Source organism: Carassius auratus, chromosome 2 (genome assembly GCF_003368295.1).
Source record: "Carassius auratus strain Wakin chromosome 2, ASM336829v1, whole genome shotgun sequence".
Taxonomy (NCBI): Eukaryota; Metazoa; Chordata; class Actinopteri; order Cypriniformes; family Cyprinidae; genus Carassius; species Carassius auratus.
The window spans coordinates 12,977,081-12,997,741 of record NC_039244.1 but is presented as its reverse complement, the minus strand read 5'-3'; the positions used below and the strand labels follow the sequence as shown (position 1 = coordinate 12,997,741).

At 35.5% G+C, this 20,661-nt stretch overlaps 2 protein-coding genes across 3 annotated transcripts; both read left to right on the top strand.

Moving 5' to 3' along the window:
• The first annotated feature begins 45 nt into the window (after positions 1 to 45).
• LOC113116156 (heparan sulfate 2-O-sulfotransferase 1-like) lies at positions 46 to 13,286 on the top strand. The gene is made up of 7 exons (XM_026284100.1): positions 46 to 427; positions 9,197 to 9,429; positions 9,714 to 9,799; positions 10,255 to 10,393; positions 11,074 to 11,171; positions 11,251 to 11,408; positions 11,489 to 13,286. The coding sequence occupies exons 1-7, from the start codon at positions 304 to 306 to the stop codon at positions 11,713 to 11,715; spliced, it is 1,065 nt and encodes a 354-aa protein (XP_026139885.1). The 5' UTR covers positions 46 to 303; the 3' UTR covers positions 11,716 to 13,286.
• Positions 13,287 to 16,532: 3,246 nt separating this feature from the next.
• On the top strand, positions 16,533 to 19,447 carry LOC113116249 (LIM domain transcription factor LMO4-like). Of its 2 annotated transcripts, none has more exons than XM_026284290.1 (4): positions 16,533 to 17,292; positions 17,461 to 17,734; positions 18,234 to 18,330; positions 18,468 to 19,447. In XM_026284290.1, exons 2-4 carry the CDS (start codon positions 17,466 to 17,468, stop codon positions 18,630 to 18,632), a joined length of 531 nt encoding a protein of 176 aa, XP_026140075.1. In that variant the 5' UTR covers positions 16,533 to 17,292; positions 17,461 to 17,465; the 3' UTR covers positions 18,633 to 19,447. The 2 variants fall into 2 exon arrangements, with proteins under 2 accessions (XP_026140075.1, XP_026140085.1); XM_026284300.1 differs by having other exon boundaries at positions 16,535 to 17,292; positions 17,482 to 17,734.
• Positions 19,448 to 20,661: the final 1,214 nt, after the last annotated feature.

Here is a 20,661-nt window from a genome sequence, read left to right as displayed (position 1 = left end):
ATTCTCCAGTCACAGAGCGACAGCTGATCCACGAATGCGCATGCGCACTGACACAACGTGCCTACACTTCCTAGCATTGAACAACAACTGAACATGCACTCCAACTGCTTCTCAAGTGAGGGATAGTCTGAGCTGATCGGATTCAATAAGCATACAGCATTTTGTGCTGAACCGGATTTGTAGTTGTTCGTGTTTATATTGGACTCTGGGAATCATGAAACAGCAGCCCTGCTCGTTTCATCCATAAACTGAGTGTCATAAAGTTATCTATCACGGCATGTCCTCTCTGTGCTGGATTTTTTGATGGGGTTTTTAAGGTTAAAGATGCCGCCGAAGTTTCAGCTCCTGGCTCTGTTGGCCTTCGCCATTGCGATGATCTTTTTGGAAAACCAAATTCAGAAGCTCGAGGAGTCGCGGGGGAAGCTGGGTAAGAACCTTTCCTTTCTAATAAGGTGTCTTGAAATCATTTGTAGACTTGACAACATTTTCGTGGTTTGATTTGTTTCCCCCGTACTATTTTAAGGGAGGTAATGATCATTGGTGTGTATGTTTATACTACATGGTCCATCATGTCTCAGGCAGCAGCTGGATTTTAATTCAGGCAGGACCCAGTATCAGTTTTGACTCTATTAGTTGTGCAGTGGATATTTTCCTTCGTCAGTACTCAAGCATGTTGCTCAATTATGCTTGAGTCTTCAGGGACAAAAGAGGCAGAAGAACTGAGGGACAGCTGAAGAAATAAAAGCTTGTTTACAAAGCATTATTTTGGATTAATCTATTCAACATGTTTGCTAACATTCTCCAGCTTATTGTGTGTGTATTTTATTGCCCATAAATATTGCTCAATACTGTTAAATATAAAACCACAATTATTTAGTTATAATAACTACTGACCAATACAAAAAAATCACGTCAATGAACGAATTAATTAAAATTACAGTGTGCTTTCAAACTGATTTTCACCTCCATCAACTGAATTGTTACCACAGTCAGAAAATCTTTGTATTGACAAAATCGCCATCAACACATATTAAATTAATTTAGTCATAAAGCCATTTCTTTTTTCCCCCTTACTGTTTCTAGTTATTAACAGGACCTGATTAGAACTAGAGGAGTTATCAAAATATCTGCATCTGTACGATTTTCACATGTAGACTAAACTAATATTTATAAAACTAATGTACTATTCATATCATTCAGGTATAAGAAAGATTTATGCAACAATTTTAACCATTTAAAATGTTGGGGCTCAAGATTAATTTTATTGAATAAGATTGCATTCAGTTAATCAAAAGATGTTTATAATGTTACAAAATACTTATATTTTCAAATAAAAAAAAATGCATATTTATATTTATATTTTCAAATATCATCAAAAAATTCTGAAGGAAATATCAGTTTCCACAAAAAAATTAAATCGCACAGCTGATTTCAGCACTGATAATAATATGAAATTTTTCTTGAGCAGCAAATTATAATAATTTCTGAAGGATCATGTGACACTAAAGACATTGTAATGAAAATTCAGCTTAACCATCACTGGAATAAATTACATTTGTATAAAAAAAGCTATGTTAAATTGTAATAGTATTTCTTAATATTACTGTTGTACTGTGCAAGAAATACAGCCTTGGTGAGCTTCTTTCAAAAATGTTAATGTCTTACCAGCCCCAAACATTTGACGTGTCGAATGTGAACGAGTTTGCATGTTTTCATCGCAGGAGGAAATATAGATATCGTATATCATGAAAATATATGAATATAATTACCTACAATTATACAAACTGTACTCACAAGAGCTAAGTGAACAGTTGAAGCAGGTGAAATGGCTGAAAGAAAAATTATATATATATTAAACGTTTTCATAAATATCATTACTCTAGTCTTCTGTCACATGATCCTTCAAAAGTCACTACTGTCATTTTTGCAAAATGTGTATAATATATATATATATATATATATATATATATATATATATATATATATATATATATATATATATATATATATATATATATATATATATATATTTATTTATTATCATCAGAATTAAAAGAACCAAAGACTAAAACTACTTCAGTCTGTGTGTATTGAATTTATTTAATACACGAGTTTCACAATATGAGTTGAATTACTGAAATAAATTAACTTTTCCATGACATTCTAATTTATTGAGATTCAGAATATATGCTAAAATATTTATTAAAAGGTAAACAAGGAAACATTTTGCCATATAAACTTTTTTTTGCACTTTTTACAAAATAATGTTTGTGACAGTTGTGCTTTAAAACGTAAAATCAGCCGCTTATGTTCGTGTTTGTCCATCACTAAAATACAATGAATTATAATTTACGTAAAAATCCCAACTTTGTGCTAATCCGCAGCCCCTTATAGAAATATGAATGCTCGGCTCGCTAATGGAAAATAGTTCGATTCAGCCTGAAGAACACAGAGGTGCCATCACCAAGCATTTATTTGTAAACAATAACTTTATGTAACTAAAATGACCGGTTATTACAGATAATAAGTTACGATTGTAGAGTTAGCATATAATATTTCTGTAATATGGCCAAATCACTTACAAAATCGTACACAAAGGAATGCGCATGATCATGCTTCAAGCGTCTACACCAATAATATTTGCTGTTTTATAAACCAGTAGAATTAGGGGTGGGCACTGGGCAGAGTGAAATGTCACCATGCCCCAATGTGTTGCCCCGCCCCATCGGCCAGGCTGCACTCTGGGGCTATACTCGGGATATCTGGCTATCGATTTTGTGAGCGCTGATAACAAGTCTGTCTGTGAAAGTAAAAGGTTTTCTGCTTATTACCGTACATCTAATCTATTGTAATGAACGAAATCAGTTAATTTAAACATCTGTCGAGTACATGTGTCAGCAGGGCTTTTGTATTTTGGTTGAGTGCTGTGATTCCAAACACAGGCCACATGTTTAACTTGTGACGCGTCAAAACCACCTGCCTGAGTGATCGGATATGGGCTATTTCATGTCAAATACAGGCTATTCCAAATGCTTCACCGTTTGGACTGTAACGCATCATACCTGTTTCACAGCACCTCCACAGAGATGTATCTCTGCCATATTCATTATAGTTATTATAGTGCTTTGTATGTTTGAATGAGCAACATTCTTTCCATTAATAATAGGCAAGCTGCTGTTGTTTGGGTTAGCTGGTTCCCATCATCCACCCTCAGTTACTCACATCACCTAACAGCTTTTTGGTCTATGAATAGCTTCACAACTGCTGGGGAATATGAGACCTGTTAGCAGGCGGAAAGGTGAGAGGAAGGTTTTCCATCTGGTTAGACCTGGAGAAAGCTATCAGTCTCAGCACTGCAGAAATTGATGGTGTTCTTGAATCTGTCATCTGGTTTGAGAACAAATGGAGTCTCTAGCACATACCTAGTGTAAACTGTTTGATTCATTTGACTCAATATTTTAACGGTGTTTTTACTGAGTATATGTTGTGTCACATTTTGAAATGTTGATTTATTATTGTTCCATTTGCTCTAATGATGGCATCTGACATATACTTTCACGGTTCATGAGCATCGGAAAGTTATTTGATATCTAACCTGATAGTAATTTGTCTCCATGTGCTAATAGAAGTTCTGGGATTCCCTTTGAACATGTTTCAGATCGTACTGTTAGCCCTGATGGGACTGTGGAAAAAGCAAAGCCTATGTGTTACAGCTTGTAGGGTTGTTTGCCGTTAATTCGTTTGGCATTTTTGAACAATATAGGTTAATCTTTACTTTTTAAATTGTGTTCATTGAACAGTAGGTATTATTGGGAACAACTTTTTTACGTTTATTACGCCGGCTCAACATCGAGATGTCTGTCAGCTATCAGCAATGGACGTTGGCATCGTCTATCGACCCAACCCTTATGGCTTGGCACCGGCACATTGACTACTGTTCATGTTTAGATCCAAAATAGCCGTGTTTATGATGCTTAAGGACTTTGAATGCGTTATTGATTGTGGAAGGTTTTAGAGCCAGTGGATGACATAGACTAAACAAATACTTTTGTAGCCTTTTATAATTTTTTGTAGATTTAGTGTACATTTTTAATGTTTCATTTAACAATCAAACTATTTCTTCTTAATATATATAAATTGCCAACATACTATTCAAAAGTTTTTGATAAGAAGTCATCTCTTAAAGCTGCATTTATTTGATCAAAAAATACAGTAAAAACAGTCAAATTGAAGTATTATTACAATGTAACTGCAAAAAATGAAACTTTTACAATTTTAACTGTAAAAGAATGTAATATTTTAAAATGTTTATAATTTATTTTGTTTTTGTGAAAACCTGTATCTCTATCTCAACTGTAAATCAATTGCTATTCTGTGGTTTACAATATAAAAGAAAGCCATTATAACATTTGTGTAAAAATGTAGAAACATTGGACATAAATATGGGGTACTATTGTGCAGCAGCAATCATCATAACAAAAAAGGAACCTCATCGCAAATCTATAGGGCCCCATTCTTATATTTTCCCTGGGGCCCCCAAATCACTTAAAATTCACCCCTGCATACTAATCTTACATATCAATAGCAAATCTCACACAAACAACAGTTATTGGTGTCAGTTGGTACATCCTGTTGTGTGTAACCAGATGGTACATAAACTGGGGCAGATTATGAGCTCAATGCTTTATTAACTGTTTATTAAAACTTCAAAGCCCCCCTGAATACCAGAGGCGTACAGCTGCTTGCATTTCTTAGACCATTTTTATGGTCTCTTTGTACGCAGGACATACTTCAGGCCTGTTTTTCTTTTGTTCTTAATGCACTGCACAACTCCATTTCTCTTTCTCAGCCTTGGTCCTTCTGCCAAGGCTGTAAATGGCATTGTGTTATGATAATGCAACTTCTGGAGCTAACAAGCTTGAACATAAACTGACCCCACAGTGACCTCCATGTAGAGTCTCTCAGAGGCAAACATTACTCAAATAATGTATTTGTTCTATCTAAGGAAAGACTGTAACCTGATTTGAATTATTGAAAAGACATCAGTCAGAGTATAACTTGTCAGGTTTGGCAGCTGACTGCAATAAATCCTCTTCTCCTCCTGAGCAGCCTGACACTTGTAGATCTTAAATTTCATTTCCCTCATCTTATTATTTCTGGCCTTTACTGGAACAAGACACTCAACTTTACCATTAACATTTTTCATTTCACATTTATTATATTATATGTTAAGTTTTGTATCTGTTCATGGTTCATTAGGGGTTTAATGATATACCAGTGCCTCTAGTTCGTATCACGGTTTTCGAGTGTCGGTTCGGTACGGTTCTGTTTGCTGTGTGGTTAGGGTTCATTGCATGACACCAGCAATGCTAAAGAACACTAGATTTAATTTTAACTTAATAATAATAACAATTATACCAATAATCATTGTACTTGTGAAGAGGTGATTATCAGAGAACTCGGTGTTGTAAAGGCCAGTAGAAGTGAATATCAACTGTCTTCCATAGCATCAGACACACACTGTCAGCCTGAGGGTCTTCTTCCTGCCTGTCTGTTTTTAGCCTTTCACTCAGCATAATGCATCAGTTGTGTGCTTATCAAGTAGGAAATATGTAAAGAGTAAGCATACACCGATGTATCGGTCACCGATATTTATCGGAAAATTTTCCCTCAATTTTCAACCATCGGCATATCATCTGTATAAGGAAAAAAGGCTGATATAACAAACCGATGGTTTATTAATTAACTGCATGAAGGCACTGAGCTGCATGTCTGTTGCATGATCCTAGAACTGCTGTCTGCACTTTAATGCTAAACAAATAACAAAAGACAAAAGACCGCACAATATTTTTTGACTAAATAACTTTTGTAGTGTAGTGGACCTCAACTGAATTATGATTAAAACTTTACTGATGTTTAATTAAGTTTATTGCATCCTTTTTCCACTCCAAAAAAATCACCGTAAGAGGCTGAGCTAAACAAAACACAAACTTTCTCTCAGTTGCATTATCATCAACATACAGCGAATCGCACAAAGTTACAAAGTTCTTAACAAACTGACAAATTTTAAATTGCCCATATAGCTATGTAGACTAGAAACCCCATAAAAATAAGAATCCCGCTATAGTAAAGGAGATCGCATATATACAAAAAATCTTAAAGGGACAGTAAGTAGGAATTACTCCCATCTAGTGGTGAAATTGTATTTTGCATTCAAACTAATTTTGCTCTCCAGCGCCTCGCTTTTTCAAATGCGCGTTGCATCTACGGTAGGCGATATGTACCAAAAAGCTTTGACGGGATGTCTTCTAATAGCACTTCGTCGAGTTTTCCTTCAGGTGAACAGGTGTGTTATTTCAAACAAACTGCAACATGACAACAAACAAACGAATGTTACAGTATGAATTACTGACTGTGGAAAACATGAAATATTGTAATTAGTAGTTATGTCTAATTTATTCGTTATATTTTCTGAATAATGTGCATTGTTAGATATAAAAAAAATATTGTAATATAGATTGTAACACTGACTTACCTGTCGAGAAGAAAACTGGCCACTTCAGCGTCTCTTTTGAAATCTTTATCCAGCATTAGCTCTTTCCACCTAGAAAAAGCTTCCCCGACATTAACTCTTGTTTTCTGTAATCTACGGTCACGTTTCCTTTTACGTTCTATTTTTGACTGTTTTGGCGACGATGTTTTCTTCTCCTGTGGCGCGGCATATGTATGGTCCATAATAAGAATGCAATCCAGACTTTTAAACTTGCCGGTGCAGTTTCAAGCGCCTCTCACCGCTCTGCACCTGCGTTTCTGGCTCTGACCGAAAACGCGTTGTGGAAACGCGTTGGCTTAGTACTTTTTGTCCCTCTCTGCTATTATAGTTTTGCAAGATGGCGGAACTACATGGAAGCCTCCGTCGACCTACCCGTCCCATGTATATAAAGATAATAAATTCTTCATTTACAAGGATTAGTTTAAACATTGGCATAGGTATTTGTACACCATTGAGGGCATATTTATGAATAAAAATATTGATTTTAGATAATAAAATACCTAAAAAGTTACTTATTGTCCCTTTAAAATTTATACAAAAATAAAATTAGATGATGAATATCATAAAATCTGTATAAAAATAAAATATGCATTTAAGTTGTACAGTGAAGTGTTATTTTACGTTTGTTTACTTGATTTCTGTACCTGAAAACTGTTAAACCTACCTAAAAATCACTGTTTAATATTTATCTTTGTTCTGTTTTATTTATGTAGGCCTGCTAAAGGTAAAATGGATCCAATCCATGTTCATTAGAAATTATTTGATGTTGCAGCAATAAAACTGCTAGTATATTTTAATGCAGGCGTTTTTGAACTTTGCTGATTTAAACCATGATCAAAATACTATCTATTTTGATGCCAGAATTTCAAATAAGAGAGGAAGTGACAAAAATGGGTATTGGAATCGGCCAATAAGTGTTTGTTAAAATAGGTTATCAATATCACCCCCCCCCCCCCCAAAATCCTATCGGTGCATCCCTAGTGATGTCAGAGTCAGTGTAATAATTCTCTAGGTTTAGTCTTCATTTTGCTGGAGTGTTCTTTTTCTCTTCACGATTTTATTGGAATAGTTTTACCCAAAAATGAAAATTTGCTGAAAATCTACTCACCGTCAGGCCTCCCAAGATGTAGATGAGTTTGTTTCTTCATCTGAACAGAATTGGAGAAATTTAGCATGACTTGTACACCAATGGATCATATGCAGTGAATGGGTGCTGTCAGAATGAGACACTGTAGTCCATCAATTAATTTATTTTAAAGTAAAAAGCTGTGTTTATAATAAATTGATAATTAAGACATTTTAACTTAAAAACAAGTCCTCTATCCATAATATTGCTTTCTCCATTAAAAAAGTCATCCCATCTGAATCAGGAGAGAAATATGCATAAGCAAAAACTGTTCTAAATCAAAATGTTTAGTGGATTTTGATGTGAGAGGACAATAGGACTTTTTATTGGAGGAAACATTATTATGGATAAGAGATTATTGTGGCCAGAAGTGATGATTTCAAGTCAGAACACTTAATGATAGATTTGTTTCTTACAAACATGAAGCTTCTTACTTCACAAGATATTAATTAATGGACTGTCACTGGAGTTGTGTGGATTACTTACTTTAGCAGCTGTTTGGACTCTCGTTCTGATGGCACCCATTCACTGCAGAGGATCCATTTGTGAGCAAATGATATAACACTAAATTTCTTCAAATCTGCTCCAATGAAGAAACAAACGCATATTCACTTTGGCCAAAGAGTGACTGATTTTATTTTATTTTTTGGCAAATTTACCTTTTTTGAGTGAATTATTCCTTTAAAATGCCATTTGAAGGGATATTAGTGAACTACTGAACCCTTCCAGAAGTCCGTTATCGAAGGAAACATGCGATGGTCACTTTATAGATGTTGATTTCCATTTATGATCATGTGATCTTCGGTTAAGATGTGCATGCAGCGGCCATTGTGTCTGCAAGACTGCAAGTGCACATGAAGTGTGCCATTTGGGAGAGGGCATAGAACATTGGTGGGCATTATGCAAATGTAGCCGTCACAGAAGTGGGATTCGAATTATTAAAGACTCGTTTAATCTGATCAAAGTAGATTCTTTCTCTTGGGGGACAAAAACTTTATTTGTCGTGCACTTTCGGCTTTACAACTTTGCAGAACATTTACATTCAAAGCTACATGACAATATTCAATATTCGAAATGGCATAATAGGGGCACTTTAAAAAGAAATACTAATAATAAAAAAAATAGATTCTGGCAAATACGGTGTTTTTTTAACTTTGTCAAAAATCTATATTTGAAATATAATTAAATATATGAATTAAATTGGAACATAATTGTTATTGTCAAGTATAAGTTCCCACTTGGGATTTGTAAAATTATTATTATTATTATTTGTATTAATATTATTATTATCTTAAAGCCTTTTTGTGCAAGGTCACTGAGCCCACATGCTCAAAATCATGTAACTGCAATGTATAGTGCTGAAATCTAATAAAAGACATTTTCCTTTAGGAGATAATTATTCGTCCAGTATTCTTTGCAATTTTGCTCCTTCAACATACAGTACTTGTAGTATTCCTTTCTTTTGTAGTATTGAATTTTGTATTAATGTCTCCTCATCTTCTCCGCCTCCATTGCAGAACGAGTCATTGCCAGACACGAGGTACGAGAGATTGAGCAACGGCACATTCAAGAGGGGGCGAAGGTGGCCCTGGTCGAGGAAGATGATCTGGTGGTCATCTACAACCGAGTGCCCAAAACAGCCAGTACCTCCTTCACCAACATCGCCTACGACCTGTGCAACAAGAACCACTACCATGTGCTGCACATCAATACCAGCAAAAACAATCCCGTCATGTCTCTTCAGGATCAGGTCAGTTTTGATTCACTTGTGCATGTTCCCATTCACAGCCATTCAGACAACAGATTATCACACTGGACTGTTTCCATTTACTGAACTGAACCGAACAGCCTCTAAATGACACAAAGCATTTCCTTAATAGTGCACTGCAGCAGATGTTATAGTATGATGGCTTTATATTATCCTGAGGCATTAGGGGACTTAAAGTTGGCAATCATTAAACTGTTGATTGTTTTTTCAGAGCAAATCCTTAAGGGATCTGTTTTGTATTATATTTTTCTAAATTCATGTTTCAGGTACGGTTTGTAAAGAATGTGACGTCATGGAAGGAGATGAAGCCTGCGTTCTACCATGGACATGTTTCCTTTCTGGACTTCACCAAGTATGCGTTATGTGCTCCTGTCATTTTGCTATTTCAACCTGTCGTGGTCGATGTGTTTTGCCCGAGTAATTCTGTATAGAGTGGTTTCAGCTTTTGCATTCAGTGCCAACATCATTGAAAGATGATTTGCCAATGTTCTGCATCACTAGAATCCTACATTAGCCACTCATTCATTCATATCCATTGAAAGGATGTTGTTTTACATTCCCAACAACCCAAAAAGGAGTTTAATGCTGCTGACTCCTGGTGGCTATGAAAGGAATTGCAGCAAGCCTCTCACAGCTCATTATAAACAATACAATCATATTGTTAGTTTCGAGTGTTGTGCGTCTTCCCATACCTTACCTACATACATGAAGCAACTATTTAATTATGCCTAGATGCCCCAAATATGTGTTAGCCTTATTATACTAATACAAATACTAATACCAGTCCCTTTCCCATTTCATTACCAGATTTGGAGTGAAGAAAAAGCCTATTTACATAAATGTTATCCGGGACCCTATTGAGCGTTTGGTGTCTTACTACTATTTCCTGCGCTTTGGTGATGACTACAGACTAGGCCTGCGACGCAGAAAGCAAGGGGACAAAAAGGTGAGTCTGTTGGTTCAAGTGTTCGATGAAGTTACTTCGTCTACTTTTATCCTATTGTTAATTTTTATGAATTTCACAACTATAAGGTACCTAGGTTTAAGTTCACAAAATAAATAAATACATTATGTTAGTAAATAATTATTACAAAATAATAATAATATTATTATTATTAGAAAATTTTATATTAAATATTTTAATATTATTATTATTTTTTTAACTGTTTAATTAAATAATCTGAATATCATTATGTAAAAAGTACAAATACAATTTAAAGTTATATTCTTAAATCATACAATTATAAATTATTATTACTATAAATAATGATTAAATTAATGAAAGAACTATGAGATTCTCTTTGAAGTGTATTTTTTAGCTTTGATAACTTGAAAAGTTAAGTAAACTTGAAAGTAAAGTAATTAGTAATCGGATTACTTCTTAAATGCAGTAATCACTTACGTAATCAGATTACAATCTTAAAGAAGTAATTTGTAATTTGTAGTGGATTACTTTTTTTGAGTAACTTTCCCCAACACTGGACATGGCGTTACAAAATAAAAAATAGTGATAAAACACTATTACTTCCATTACTATAACCACAAAATGATCTTCTTTGCTGTTAAAATAAAGCTTTTTTGGCTTGTTTCTTGCACGCTGAACTCAGAGATCTGTGTGTGTTTCAGACGTTTGATGATTGTGTAGCTGCTGGAGGATCTGACTGTGCTCCAGAGAAACTGTGGCTTCAGATTCCCTTCTTCTGTGGTCATTACTTTGAGTGCTGGTAGGCTCTGTCTTTCTGAGTAATTCAGATCTACCACTTTTAGGACTCTCGGTACATTTTCTCAATCACCTTTCCACAGGAACATTGGCAGCAAATGGGCTTTGGAGCAAGCCAAATACAACCTGGTGAATGAATACATGTTAGTCGGAGTGACGGAGGAGCTGGAAGACTTTGTTATGATGTTGGAGGCAGCCCTCCCTCGCTTTTTTAAGGGAGCCACAGAGCTCTTTCGGACAGGTATGTTTGCAGAGAGAAAGTCCTTACAAGTCTATTAGATAATGACTGTTTTTGTTAAATGTTTGTGTCTATTTCTAAAGGGAAGAAGTCGCACCTAAGGAAAACGAGTGAGAAGAAGCCGCCCACAAAAGAGTCTATAGCCAGACTGCAGCAGTCAGACATCTGGAAAATGGAGAATGAGTTTTATGAGTTTGCACTCGAGCAGTTCCAGTACGTCCGGGCTCACGCGGTGAGAGAAAAAGATGGAGAACTGTACCTACTGGCACAGAACTTTTTCTATGAGAAAATCTACCCAAAGACTAGCTGAGACTCATAACGCTGTACGCTGTGGTCAGAAACACTGGAGGCAGGATTCAATACGTTCTGCCTGACCGCTCTCCATCTGGAAGAGTGCATTTAGAGCAACTGAAACTAGTCCGTGCCACAGGGAAGAGTCTTGGGGCCAAATACCTGTCAAGAGCTTTATCCCCCCAATACATATCGTCTCAAAGAAGGCTTAAAAGCTCTCTAATGCGCTTTGCAAGTGACTGAGGTCTTGTTCGTGTCATTTTATCAAGACAACCATCACCTTTCTGCCATAGGAATTACATACAGGTGCTGCCACATTTCAGAATGTTTTGTTATTGTATTAATTTAATGCTTTAATGTTTTTTTTTTTTTTTTTTTTTGACTGATTAATGCTGTTTTGGGAGTTTTTACATCTTATTTTAAAGTACCGATGACTACTAAACATTCTTGAAGCTCTTTATCAAGCTGAAAGAATTTGTAATTTAATAATAAATGAAATGAGGAATGCTTTATTTCTTTGACTTTTTAAAATGTTGAACTCATATGTCTTGTCCTTGAAATACCAGCATTTTTTTGTTGGTGAAAAAATTATCCACATTTGCCGCTTGCTATTTTTAAAACCGAACCCAGTCCTGGTTTTTTTTTTTCAGCAATTGCAGGTAATATATTTTTAGCTACAATTATATGTAAAACTGGTCATAAAAGTTACAGTTGGACCAAAAAATGTAATGTATGGGAGGATAAAGAATTGAAGATAAACTGCTTATCTGCACGTGGATCGTTGTACTGCTGGTGGTTCTTGGTAAACGGCAATTATTTTGTTTTAATTTGCTTTTATATAATTTCTGACTGTGTTATTTTGATTGTTTGATAAAACTTACTTTTTTTTCAAGGACTTCTCATAGCAACATAACATTAGTCTGCTGCTTTGATTCCGAGATCATGGACTGTAAATGTGTTCATTGAAAGAAAGACTCTGACTTCATCGAGACTGTGCCTTTTTCCCTAAAACACAGAGCTGTTATTATAGCCAGTGTAAATATGACTTGACGTCTCGGCATATAAATTGATAAGGAATTGTTTTACAATTTGAAATGGGTACAGTTGCATTGATTGTCATTATTAATATCAGTGTGCAAATGGGCAACCATCATATGAAATTGTTTGCGGAACTAATGAATTTTGAAAATGGAAATCTGCGTCCTGAGTACAATTCCAGTGTTTATGTACATCTTTTCTAAACACACATTTGTGCATGAAATGGATGCTGGATTGCAGTTGCCCCTAAAGTCTTCAAGACACAATAAGTAGAACAGTAGAATATGTACAAAATATTATAGACGTTCTCGTAGATATTTTTTGAGTATCAAAACCAATATGTACTGTATAAGAAACACTAGAGTAACCTGTACATATACGTTGTATTGATTTTATATCTCTATTTCACAGTACCATCATGTGAACCTGTATTTGTTTTTGTTTTGTTTTTTAATTAATGAAACTCCAGGAGCTTTGCTTTTTTTTCTGCTGTCGTGGATTTGAAAACCGATTTTTGGATATGTCAGCCACAATAAAAATAGTTTGATTTTCTTTTTTTGTTAGTCACTTATCAATAATGTAAATTTGATCAAATATCTCAGTATTTTCTGTCTGCTAAGAGTTGTTGTATTTATTTATTCAAACAAAGGAGAAACTAATATATATGGAGGCTTATATTTCATTTAATATTCTGACAGCGCAAACACAAATTAAACAGACGGTTCAAAGGTTAAGGGTCAGTAAGATTTTTCTCATGTTTATGAAAGTCTCTTATGCTCACCAATGCTGCGTTTATTTGATCAAAAAAATACTGTTAAAGCAGCATCATGAAACATTATTATAATTTAAAATGTTTCTATTTTAAAGTATTTTCAAATGTAATTTATTCCTGTGATAGTAAAGCTGAATTTCCAGCAGTCACTACTCCGTTGTTCAGTGATCCTTCAGAAATCATTCTAATGTGCTGATTTGCTGCTGAAGAAACATGAATTATTATTATCTATGTTGAAAATAGTTGTGCCGATTCATGTCTTCGTGATACGTTTTTCTTCAGGATTCTTTGATGAATAGAATTGAGATCAAGAGAACAGCGTTGATTTGAAAACTTTGTCTTTACTCTCCTTTTTGTCCAATTCAAGGCATCATTTCTGAAGAACAGTTTTAACTTCTTTAAAAATATATATTACTGACCCCCAAATTTTGAAAGATGGTCCATGTATGTCTTTTCATAGAGAAAAAAAACATGTAGGCAATAAAGCTCAGGGGAAAATTAGATAAAATGTCCCAGGTCCTTGCAGTGTCGTTGCTCCTCCGTGGGACTCGAGACCGTGAGTGTAGCTCAGGTGTAGCTCAATATCATTTACTCCACCGGCCTGGCTCCGCCCCCCCAGCTCTCGGCCCCGTCCCACTCGTCTCACACCACAACCCTCTTTGATCTAATATAACTGGGTGTAACCCACTGGTCTACCATCTCCTCTTCTGCAGAAGCTTTCACCATTGACATTATAGAAACACACAAGATGTGCTGAAGCTGTGCACCGCTGCAATATCCATGCTATCTCATCAGAGCACATACATTTAATAAACAGAGCTTTTGATATGCTTTCCAGTCTGTCCCAGTGGAAATGTAATCAGCAACACAATTAAAGCAGTATTGAGTCATTCTTTCAATGGCCTGGCCTAGATAATAGTGTAAATAATTAATTTTTCTATTAACTCATTGTTGTCTCTCCAGCTTGTCTCTCTCAGCACACTGGGAACAGATACCAGGATGCCTTTCAGAGATATAATTTTTCTAATTAGCACTCGAATGAAGGGCTGTCTGTAGTCTCTGATGGTCATTGTTGGGGGTTTTACCTCCCCCCGGTTAGATCATGATGGGTGATTGAGCTGTCACAGCAACAAATAAAGGGCCTTTCAAACAATCCCTTTCTCTGTTTGATCGACAGTCAGGCTTCCCTTCATTTTTAATGAACATCATAATTGTTGGCTATTGTCAGTGGGGAGAGGATACATTAATTAGGGGGAAATTGTTTTGTTGAAATAACCAGCTAAAGTAATTCGGTAGATTTGTTTGGAAATGTCCTTCTAATTGCCAGAACAGAAATGCACATCATTGTCGAATGTTTCACAGATTCAGTTATTGAGCAATGATGAAAATCTTGTGCTTAAAAGACTTCGGCCCTTTCCGACTCTAAATAATGAGTCCTCTGTCTCACGCTTTCTATCTGATGTTTATCTAACTGTATGTGCTCAGACAGCTCGCGATCTGTGTTAACGTGACTCCTGTGCTTTACCTGAACCATCATAACATGCCTCTGCTCAGTCAACAATTAAAGTAATGGAGCTGTGGAGAAAATGACTTATTTTCCATTACACCCCCCTCCTACCACACAAATTTCAAACTGCACTCCGCCATTAGATCAACGACTGTGACCTCATTACATAAACATAATGATCCAGGAGATGGGGGGGTTGCTGGTCTCGTTTACAGGAAATCTAAACTGGCAAAACCAACAGTAGGGGCTGAAAAAAGTAATAGCTCATGCAGAACATAGTTAGTCTGGTTTCATGCACATTCAAATGCGTCCATATGTCTCTTTTTAATATTATTACATCCGTTAATGTTGGATAAATAGGCTAGGGGTAATGGGAGTATAAGTGTGTACTGTAAAACTGTAAAAAAAAAAAAATGTTTGAGTAACAATATAAAAAGTAAAAATTTGAAATAACTGAAAAAAACTGATTAACTGTAAGTTTTCATTTTAATGTCAAAACGGTAAATGGTTTAAAATGAAAAAATGTAATTAAATAACTATGAATTACTGTATAATTTATGGTAACAAAAAAAGGGGGGGGGGGGTCATTCCCTGAAGTATATGCATAATATATCACATAATATATCACATATTCTACATAAATTGTGTTCTTCTTATACCAGTAATATGTATTAGGATGTTTTGCATCACATTTGTTGTTATTTATTTAATGTGCCATATGATGGTTATGATTTGTGTTTATGATCCTGTGCATACTTATTTACTACTGTTTTATAGACTGACTTAAAACTTTGATTTACCACGTGACTTTCTATTTGACCTGTTTTTTTTTTAAATATATTTTACTTTTTTTATGTTGGTTATCAGTACATTTTAAAGAAAAAAAGCAGATTTTGGTATATTAACATTAATTGTTACACATTTTGATGTAAGAGTTAATGTTTTTTTTTTTTTTTTTTTAATGTTAATTTAAACAGTTTTTTTTTTATATAGTAGTGCTATGTATTTCTTTTTCACATATAACAATGTGACAGTGATGAACTCAGAAACGGGGGCGAACAGGATCCAAATGCAGATAAACCAAAGAATTCCAAAACAATATAAAGAATAAAAACAGAGGACAACTAAACACTAGGGAAGACAACCAAGACTCAACCTTCAGCTAAAATGTCCAAAACCAGACACCCAAAGGGGAATATGTGACAAACAGAATGCAATACAGATATTAGCAGCCTCCAAATAAAACCAAACATTGAGTTAGAAGGCTTTAGTTCCTCAAAGCAAACAGCACACTTGCCTATTAACACTAAGCCACCGTTACGGCTTCGTCATGTCATCAGAGACTCATTTTCTGCATTGAATAGTGACATAATAGACTATAATGAGTGACAGAAGCCGACAAACACAGCCCTCTCCCCTCTTTCCTCCCTCTCAGCTCCTACATCTCTGTAATCTAGAGTGTGCAGGTTTGAATTAAGATCAATTGTCAAGATAAAACCGTTTTCACTGGTTCCCATGACTACCACTTTTCACCCAAACTGCTTTGATTATATTTAATCTGATGGTAATCGTGGCTAAATGACAGACAGATGATAAGAAAGGCAGGATCCTTTTCTCACGGATGATTTTCTATGGCCACCCAATCAGACAGCTGTCAAGGTTTCTTTTCATAGTGATTTGGCCGTGACGCTGCGTGTGTGCTGTAATTAGCTCTTTAATATGGGTGATTAAGGCCCCATTGTAACTGACACCGAATGAGAAATGTGAGGCAGTCCTTCTAAACTTCTTCAAGTCAGTTTGACAAATCAATTTCTGACAGCTAATTTTGTGATTTACAATTAAAATTTAAATAGTACATTAAATATAGTGAAATGCTAGTGCAAATGACGAACGCGCAATGTTGACAGCATCAATAACGTACTAGCATCTAAATACTGCATCTGCAGCCGGGCTGCTTCAGCGAGAGAGACCACAATTTAAGTGAGTGGTGATTGGCTGAAGCGCGCCTGACGTCACCTCACGGATGTTTAAAGGGGATAGAAGTCCGGTAATAGAGCAACGTAAAGAGCGCCGTTAATTTACAACGGTCAGACCTTATGAGGATTTACAAGCGAGACGTCATATAGTTAAATGAAGTTATATCCGCGTTTATGACCTCTGCTTTTTGCCTGAAGACAAGCTATGGACCGGCGTCTGCGTCTATCCGAGCTGACTGACTGAACGCGATCATCTGTTCTGTCTTGATGACTCTGTGAAATCATCTGAAAGTTGTGAAGCAGGTGAGTGTGTCAATCAAGTATAAGTGTGTGAACTTGTCTACTTTGATAAATTGTTTATCTGTCAGTGTCATACAGATAGAGGCCCACCGGTCAAATTAATTTATTGCCTACTTACAAACTAATTGAATACAGTTTGTGTTTGTTGTCCAGTTAGGAACATCTGTTCAGTTGACATGCATTCTATTCTAGGTAGTGACCCAGTTATTATGGTAAACACTGCTTGTAATACACAACCAGCCCATGTCAGAATGGGGGCCCTGGCATGGAAGCGGTGTGTTGGATGTGGATGCAAGATTTCAGACCGCTTCCTCTTGTTTGCTCTGGATGGATACTGGCACTGCCACTGCCTCAAGTGCTCCTGCTGTCAAGCCCAGCTGGCAGAAATCGGCTCCTCGTGTTTCACAAAGCGTGGCTTGATCCTCTGCAAAAGTGACTATATAAGGTCAGACTACAGGAACAACACTGTTTTGTTATTGTCATCCTTTATAATTTACTATCATTCACACCCCGAGCTAACAAATTTTCTAGACAAACGAGAGAAATTCTATCATAGTGTACATCTAATTAGTCTAGCAAAGACAATATAGGGTTGATTATACGCACCCTTATGTTGTTTCAAACCTGTTTGACTGTGGAAAACATTTTGAAGAATATTAGGATTTTAACACTTTCAGTTCCATACTGACTTCAACTGTATGGACGTCATTAGGGACGGAAACAGGCTTTTTATTTATCTTTTTAATCATCATTCTTCAAAATATATTTTGTGTTCAGCAAAAGAAAGAAATGCATACAATTTAGAAACAACATGAAGGTGATTAAGATGACAGAATTTCATTTTTGGGTGAATTATCCCATTAAATGAGAAAACAGTATAGAAAAAAGTTCAAATTGACTTGCTTATTAAAGATATATTTGTGATCTTGTGATGTTTATTACAGATTGTTTGGCCACAGCGGAGCCTGCAGGGCTTGCAGTAAGTCCATCCCAGCAAATGAAATGGTTATGCGAGCACAGGACAATGTTTTCCATGTCAAGGTAATTTACTCTAATAAATGGACCCATTGAAACACAGTTAATTAAAAATGATCTACTGTTTGACTCCTTAAATTATGTAGGTTGATATGCATTGTAATATGTTTCCCTCACAGTGATTTCTTTCTTTACTCTTGTAGTGTTTTGTATGCTCCGTCTGTCATAACCAGCTAGTACCTGGTGACCGTTTTCACTACACGAATGGAAAGCTGTACTGTGAGCAGGACAGACCGACAGCTTCTGCGCACAGATGCGACCACTTGGATTCACTCAGGGAGCACAACATATCTGAACAGAAGTCCTGAGCTCATCATTTTTTGCCGAACTCTGAGAAAGAGACACTAACGGAGCACCTAGTTTCATATTCAAGACCTCATATAACCCAGTAGTTGCTTTGTCAGCTACAGACCATTTTGTGAAGGTCTAATATTGTGGAAATTCAACGTATATGGTAATATCTGGCCGTTTAAATGAGGTTAACCATTGGAGCTGAAAAGCAATATCGGCGAGCATTCTTGCGTATCATAATCAATTATGAATTGGTTTTGCACGGAATGACCTTTCTTATATGTTGTGGACCTGCAATTTAGTTGTGGTGTCTGTTAGTGTTGATATAGTGCTGTGTACTTCACTTTCAGGCAGTGAAAACACACCACCTTCCTCTGGTGTGTGTGTGTGTGTGTGTGTGTGTGTGTGTGTGTGTGTGACATTTATCTTTTGGTTATGGGATGGCTATTCTTCCTGGTCTGCAATTACAGTATCACTGCTATTAACCTGTTCTTAAATCAATTCTGGTAGCATCCAAAGAGTCCACATTCTCTGTATCATTTGTAGCAGACCTCCAGATGATCTCTTAGAGGGCATAATGTTATTTTTTTTAATTAGAAAACAACATTCTGAGCTCACTATAAAGGACCAAACTTTAAAATGTGTTGTGTGTGTGTGTGTGTGGTGTGTGTGAGAAGTAATATTTGCTTTATTCAGAATAATTAAAAATCTTTAAAACCCCCAGAAAGGATCTCTTCACAGACTTTGAGTTGTGTTTTCAGTTGTGATGCATTCTAAATGTTTTCTAAATAATGTTCTCAGACACACTTTTTATGGAGAACACCACCCTCTGTTGGCTGAAGGTAATTCTGTCACTTTCAATAGGAACTCTTTATATAAGCCTTTGTTAAAAAATGTTTTTAGTAAAAGCAACATATTAAGGTATGTGCAGAAATAGTCGGAATTATGAATTTAGAAAAACAACTACTCAGAGGGACCATTATATAAAACATAAAAATTGTTTACAGAATAAATAATAAAATACACTATAAATTATTAAAACATTGATGTGTCATGCTGAATGTCATGTGTTTAAGGCCATTCCATCATATCCCAATCTCTGATTATTGTAATGTTGATATTTTCTTCTGATTAATATACTTCCTGTCTATGCTTTGCATAATTCACCAGTCTGACTTTAATGCATGTTTTTGATGAGAAATATTGATAGCTGTAAAGTAAAATACATTGGGAGCTGTTATAAAATATTTCACGACAGAATAAGTGGAGCTGCTTTTATAGAGTAAATCCTTATTGAATGACTATTGCTGCTTCTGCAGAGTAAATCTAAATCAATTGACCAGAAGAAAAAAATAAATAACTCACTGAAATGAATGTGGTCCTGCACCTATAAATAAATAATGAATTAGTTGCTTCTACAGAATATGTCCCTATAGAATAATAATACAGGATGCTATTTATGATTCTATAAAATAAATCACAAAGAAATGAGTTGCTATACAGAATAAATCACAATAGAATGAGCGCTGTGTTATGTGGAATATGTCCTTGAAGGCCTCTCTTTGTCTAACACTATATTTGAAGACCCCACCCAATTATTTTGTGATTAAACTTGATCGTTATTCAAGAAGACAAATGTTAAACCAACTACATTTGCATCTTGCTTCTTTGATTCTTTTTAAATGTTAGCATTTTTAATCTACATTATTTTAATACAATAAAAAAGAAGTTCTCCTGTGAGTGATGCCCAGTTGAGAACTACTGTTTAGAAATTAGAATACATTAGACCTATTGAAAGTAGGCTACAGGAGTTAACTCCTATAATAGTATACAACAAAAGGAGTTGTGATTCCCTATAAAAATATAGAATGTGTTACTGCAAATAAACTACATCGGGACAGAAATATTTTTTCTTCTGCAGAAACTTCTACATATAAAGTCTGTAGGCTACATCATAAATCATTACAGTGTGCTACTTCTGTAAAATAAACCCCAGTGCAATATAATTCTGCTAATAGCAGTAGCTACAGTAACTTGTGTTGTTTT

Excerpts from the sequence above, each read along its gene's own strand:
- LOC113116249 (XM_026284290.1), top strand. The coding sequence starts at position 17,466 with ATGCATTCTATTCTAGGTAGTGACCCAGTTATTATGGTAAACACTGCT. Across the intron at positions 17,735-18,233 it reads TGCAAAAGTGACTATATAAG|ATTGTTTGGCCACAGCGGAG; the intron begins GTCAGACTACAG and ends TGTTTATTACAG. Across the intron at positions 18,331-18,467 it reads ACAATGTTTTCCATGTCAAG|TGTTTTGTATGCTCCGTCTG; the intron begins GTAATTTACTCT and ends TTACTCTTGTAG.
- LOC113116156 (XM_026284100.1), top strand. The coding sequence starts at position 304 with ATGGGGTTTTTAAGGTTAAAGATGCCGCCGAAGTTTCAGCTCCTGGCT. Across the intron at positions 428-9,196 it reads GGAGTCGCGGGGGAAGCTGG|AACGAGTCATTGCCAGACAC; the intron begins GTAAGAACCTTT and ends CCTCCATTGCAG. Across the intron at positions 10,394-11,073 it reads GAAAGCAAGGGGACAAAAAG|ACGTTTGATGATTGTGTAGC; the intron begins GTGAGTCTGTTG and ends TGTGTGTTTCAG.